We start from the raw sequence: 6,464 nt of genomic DNA, 5'->3' as shown, positions 1-6,464 counted from the left end.
CTGTATAGGCATCTTGTCTTTTCCATAAAAACAGAGGACTAAAAACTTTTGTCCTCTTCCAAATTTGGCATTATGTGCTGCCTAAAAAAAAAAAAAAAGAAAGTAAACTGAAACACCACTCTTACGAAAAGATTGAGGAACTACTTTCTGAAGCTAAAACATTGAGGTATTAAATGAAATATCACAAAAACTCAGTTGGGAGAAGACCCCCTCTTGTGTTGTGGGATTCACTGGTGAAATGGATGACATACCAGAGTCAGTTTTAAATTACAGTTCAGGTATCAGTAGCACTATAACTGGGATAGTACAGAGCCCAGCACCGTTCAGTTTTCCCTGCTTCTTTTCTGTGACTGTAGTGTGGACATCCTCTGGACATCTACATACATGCAAATATGCTTCAGGATAACACCCTACCTGAACTTTTCACCCCCCCATATGATCTTGTAGTACTTAAAAATCCTACGAGAAGCTGCATTTAGAATTATAAGAGTGATATGTAATCTCTCTTTGAAAGAGTAATATATTAAAAACATGTAGCATACTTATTAAATTTTCTATTAACTTGTATCTAGCTTCTGCACAGGCCAGGCAGGCTGATTTACACTTACCTGGGGTGTCCTTTCCCAATGTTTTCCAGCAGCCCATTTCATAACACCAGGTAACTAAATGTAAGATGTGGAATGGCCCTGAGCACCAGGACAGCACTGCCCACGCTACTTGGTCTGGCAGGATCTGGGCAGGATCTTCATGGAGTCTGGGTATCCGTGGTGTTTAATCCCTTGCTCAGATAAACTGTCCACAAAGAAGGAGTGTGTGCAAAACCTAGCTCTTGGTAACAAACAAAATTTGTACCTTTGACTGAGCAACATATGGTTGTTATCTGGCTCTGTGAAGGACAGATTTGTGTTGCAAATAAACAAATTGATGAATGAGTAGCAGAATTCAAACAAGATCTCTGATCTTCACTGTAAAAGCATGCAGATGCTCAGAATAGAGGAGAACTAACAACAGCACTAACCTACCACAATCATGTAATTTCTCTAAGGATCTTTTCTTCCCACATATTATTGACTCATGGTTGTTTTTAAGGGTATGGCTAGCAATGTCTTGAGGACTGAGCAGTTTCTCTGCCCAACCTTCTCTTCCGTTTTCCTCTAGGCTGAAGGATGTTTGGATAAAACTACTGGTTACAGCTACTGTACTGTTACAGTGCTGGTGCCATCTGTGAGATTTCACGATTAGTCCTTGGGCAAGAGCCAGGTGGAAAGTGCTACTAGCTTTTTAGATAAGCCCTCTCATTCCTACTTTATCTTAGTCTTTCTGTATTCTTTAATTTCTAGAATATGTACAAGGAAGATTTCAGGAACATGACTGAAGAGACTGGGAACAGCAGTGACTCCTCCTCAGCCTTCATTCACACCAGCACCATGAGTACCATACTGATTACTGTCTACTCAGTTGCCTTTGTTGGAGGTGGAATTGGGTCCATCACAATGTCATTTGTGCTGTTCAGTATGAACACTCTGTCTGTGACCACTACTGCCATCATTAACCTGGTTGTTGTGCATAGTCTCCTCCTCTTCACGATGCCCTTCCGCATCCACTATTATGTCAACAAGAAGTGGGTATTCAAGATGCCATTTTGCAAAATGGTGAGTGCAATGGTGCACATCCACATGTACCTGACCTTCCTATTTTATGTGATCACTCTGGTCATCCGGTGGCTGATCTTCTTTCAATGGAAGGACAAAGTAGAGTTTTATAGGAAGCTGCATGCGGTTGCGGCAAGTGCTGCCGTGTGGGTCGTTGTCATCATCTTTGTGGTGCCTGTTTTTCACTTCCGGTATGGACACTCAGGCTCATACAATGATACAACATGCTTCAAGTTCCACAAAGAACTACAACGGGAGAGCGTGAAAGCCCTAAACTACATCCTAATTGTAGCTGTTGCCTGCATTTCCTGTGTCCTCTTGGGCCTGCAGATTTTTATCCTGGTAAAAGTGGCAAGGAAACTTTCCACCTCTTTCTGGTCACACCAAGAGTTCTGGGCCCAGGTGAAAAACTTGATTTTCATCTGGGTCATCATAATTTGCTTCCTTCCCTATCACCTCTTTAGGGCCTACTACGTACAACATATTAGGGATTTTGGCCAGTTAGAAAGCTACAATGAGGTTTTTTTGAGCCTGACTGCCCTGAGCTGTCTGGACCTGCTGTCATTTGTGCTGAGTGGAAGCCGCTTATTCAAGCAAAAGGTAGGGATGCTCAGCAGCAGGTTGCGTTGCTGCTAGTGTCAGCCTCCTGCGGCATGTGTGGACTTGGACCTGGGAAAGGATGGTGATGGACAGGCATGACAAACAGTAAGTCAGAGTGGGCCCTGGAAACAGTGCAACACACTCACAGGGGGCTCTGCACACCGGCTCCCTGCAGTAATGTGCCAAACTGCCTCCGGTGTCTCAGCTGGCACTGGAAGGTGACCTCAGGGATTTCCTCATGGGGCTACACAGTGAGTTGCGAATGGATCTGGAGAAGAGTGAAGAAAGATCCTGAGCTCTTCTGTCTTTTTTTTTTTTTATTTCTACATTAAGGTTTGTGAAGTCAAAGGCACTAGGAGAAGATCTGAGAATTTGCAGTGCAGAAACACAAATAGAAAAGCAGGTTTTTACAGACTAATGTACAGATTTTTGAAACTCAAAGACCTATAAAATTTTACCACTCATCTCATATGTATTCTCCACAAGCTCTCATAAAATATCAGGAAACTATAGTTCCTCCTGAGCAGGTCTGTTCCTTCGCTGTAAAGACAAACAGAACTTTGTAAGTGAATTAACAATTAAACAAACTATTTAAAACCAAACCAGCAATAAATAGTTATTTCTTAAAATACTTTTTTCAAAATCATCTTTTGGAGATGGTATCTCTGTAGCAGAAAAGAGTTTTGTTGTCTAACAAAAATTACATATTGCTGCTGAAACGAACAGTGCAAGTTCAAACAAAAGCCTTATTATTATGTATTATTCTTTACAGAATTATTCAATTTTAAAAAATATTTTACAGTGAGGATCATTTTATTTAGATCATTCAGACACAGTTGTTTTGTCTTAAAATGTCAAATATTTTAGGTATCCAAGGTAACAATGTTTTTTTTAAAATCTTATGTTGATTTTGTGCAATTCTGAAGTTGATAACTAATTACTCACAGTATCTTTAGCTTGAAATCAACTCTATAAATTTTGTACTCTACTGGGAGAAGGAATGAAAATGTTATTGCTTGGATTGGAGGAACGGCAAAAGCTAATAGAACTAGTGTGGCTAAAAAGCTTGTTATATCTCAGTGAGGCATAGTCAGCTGCTGTCTCTGAAGACAGAATTGAATTCTACTAGAAAAGACAAAAAATTCAGCAAAATAATTCTGTGAAAGACATTCAGGCTTTCATAGCTCAGCTGCTTTCCACCTATCCCCAAAAAAGAATATTAATCCCTGACTTGTATAATCCAAGGCATCAATTGCTAATATATCTTTCTTTTTTTTTTCTTGCCGTTCTGCATAAGTCCACATTTTTTCATCTAGAGTCAGTGGGATATTAACTTAATCATTTGTTGAATTAGAGGTTATCAGCTGATAAATTTCCAGTGACAGTCTCTCCTTATGATGCTGTTGAAGTCCACCTTTTCATACTTGTGAATTTTTCCATTCCTTTCTGCTTCACCTTCAACATCTCTTGCACACGAGACAGCAATCAAACAACAATTGGTTGATCTTGCTGTACCCGTGCGATATCACAGCTATGCTCATTGGTTTTGGTCCCACCAAAATGGTTACTTTATAGTATCCCATCTCTTCTATAGTCTTTCTTCCCTGTCTTCCTTCTCCTTTATATCTCTCAGGATGTTTGATCATAAAAAGGTATTTTCAGGTCAGAGTATGAGTCATGCTATACAACATCAAAAGTTGGAAATCACTGAAGTTCATACCACAGCTGAGATGTCGGGCTTCTCGCATGGCTCACCCTCAGCAAACAGCCTGGATCACAACATCTGCTAAGAAAGAAATTGCAGTGTGTGTGGATCTGGGAAAAATCTGTCTGAGACAGCATTTGCTCCCAAAGGATCATGGCAAAGAGGAAGTCAACTACCAGCGAGATTCAATGGTAGTCTGGGAAATACAAGGGACTTTCACAACATGGAAGGAGACAAGTTCAATGAGTAGTTCACTACTAGTTAATGGTGCGTCATTAAGAAAACAATAAACTGCTCATATCTAGGTATATTTTAAGGCTACACAAACACATCATTTTCTCCTTGAGGCGAGAGAGGATGGAACATGGCACAACATTTTTGTTTCTTCCTATAGCAACATGATTGGTTAAAGAAAATGCCTTGCATGTGTTCTGTAAGCACTGCATAGCTTTGTAACAATGTATTATAACCCTTCTATCATAATAAAGTTGTTAACAAACAAAATGACTATGTGCTGAAAAAATAAAGCAAGTCTTTCCTGCAAAAATACATGTAAACTGAAAATATTTTGTATCTGAATTTCAAAAGACTTTCAAAAATTGAAACATATATTTACAAACAGTAGCTCCTGACCATGCAGCCCAACTAATCTTGTTTATCTATGTGGTAAAATCAAAAGTTGCTTAATTCTTCTAAAAATGCACACATTATCAATGGTCTGCACCATAACATCACAAAAAATACTAGTGTCTTTTTTTCCCCCCAAATAAAAATTGATGCTAATGATGTTAATACTAACTCAGCATGATAATGAGCAGATTAGTGGTTGTAATTTCATGATTTAAGTGGTGATATTATCCAGCACCAAGTCATGCTTTTATGGGACTGTCTATGTAAACTTTACATCTGCCACTTGCCTTGTTTTATGACAGTAAGTGTCTGGCAGAGAAAGCCTGCGTCCACCCTGAGAGACTGAAATCTCTGTTAACTCTGGCAGGAATTGACCTGCCAGATGGTGACAAAGGTGATACTTCCAGCAAGAGTGCTGACAGGACTTGAAAGGAGAACAAGTTACTGCTCCCTCCAGCCTCCCCCTGCTTTGCCTTTCACCAGTTTCTTGATCTCTCCCACCCTCCCAGGCATCATCCTTGAATGCTTTCCCTGGGATGTCTGAAGAGAGGTGGAGGTGCCGCCATGCAATGCCACAGAGGAGAAGAGTCTGAATAAATCCTGAAAATGAAAGTGTAGTCAAAGCCAGAGCAGCACCCAAAACATAGCCAAATGGCTCTTGTGACCAGGGATGGCAGAGGCAGTGATGGGAAACTGTTGAGATGTGGGAGACAATCTATAGAGGAAGGGGAATTTCCATTGCCATCACCTACTCGGTCAGAGGCACCTCAGCCTTGAAGGAGACCCTGATTTTTCTGACTGGGTCACGGAGAATAGTTCTGGGCTGGAAAACAACCACATTATAACACAAAACCCGTATTACAGAAGGACATAGAGGGGATAGAACCTGAAGAATGTGACAGGGGATGAGGATAGTAGAGCAGAATATTAGCATGTTTATGCCACACAGTAGCAAGGTTATATGGACTGCGCCTCCGGTCTTCATCTTACACTGCTTATTGAATCCTTAGACTTGCCAAAAAGTGTCAGTCTCAGTGGTAGGAGAAAACTTGCCCTCAGACACTCATTATTCGCACCCTTGCATTACTGTTTCCATAGGGCTGGTATTTGTCTGATGAATGTCTTTCAGCTGCATCAGTTCCCTCTCTAGCTCACCAGGGAGTAATGGAAAATCAATTCAAGGCAAGGTTAAATACAGCAAGACCTCTTTTTGCAGCAATGCTGATTTGAGGTATTTATCAGATCTTTTCTTTCCACACAGTTTTCCACAGGTCTATGTCATGTGACATTTCCATTTCCATGTATTACCAAGAACCAGGGTGCCTTAGACTAAGGGTACTGGCTGAGGAAGAAAGGACCTCCACAGCTACAGGTCAAGAAATGGATTTCCGAGGTTTCAGGCACTTGATGCTTTCTTCAGGAATGCAGAGATGGGCATGACAACTCCTGAAGGCAGCAGAGGCAGTAGTTCCTGAACAGAAACCTCCTGAACAGAGTTGTAGGATTGGACATTTGTGAACCATAAAGTCATTCATTTCTGTGGTTTTCATAGAAATGGGACTTTGTGTGCATTTTCCCTATAAGTAAACTCTATGGCTAGGACTTGATTGCAAGCAAGGGCTGGTTTCAAAAGTCAAGGGGTCATTAATAAAACACCAGCTGGACTTCCTAGAGAGAAATTTCAGAAAATCAAACTAAACTTTCTGGTGTTCAGTGAGGTAATTTTCCCCACTTGCAAACAGCTACCTACTAAACCAGATTTTTGCTGGATGGAGAAAAACCAATAAAGGTATTATACAGTGTCCATTCCCTGAAGGCTAGCTGTAAGTAATGTGTACCTCTTTTTTCTGGTGAGGAAGCAGACAGGTCAGCTGGCT

The 6,464-nt window shown here is 40.7% G+C and overlaps 1 protein-coding gene across 1 annotated transcript; it reads left to right on the top strand.

Moving 5' to 3' along the window:
• The first annotated feature begins 1,340 nt into the window (after window positions 1-1,340).
• On the top strand, window positions 1,341-2,288 carry LOC103758854 (probable G-protein coupled receptor 141). The gene has a single exon (XM_018075282.1). It carries the CDS (start codon window positions 1,344-1,346, stop codon window positions 2,286-2,288), a length of 945 nt encoding a protein of 314 aa, XP_017930771.1. The 5' UTR covers window positions 1,341-1,343.
• Window positions 2,289-6,464: the final 4,176 nt, after the last annotated feature.

The sequence above is a fragment of the Manacus vitellinus genome, unplaced genomic scaffold, assembly GCF_001715985.3.
Source record: "Manacus vitellinus isolate BGI_N305 unplaced genomic scaffold, ASM171598v3 scaffold_3_pilon, whole genome shotgun sequence".
Taxonomy (NCBI): Eukaryota; Metazoa; Chordata; class Aves; order Passeriformes; family Pipridae; genus Manacus; species Manacus vitellinus.
Note: the sequence above shows the minus strand (reverse complement) of the source record. Positions and strands in the feature narration are given on the sequence as shown.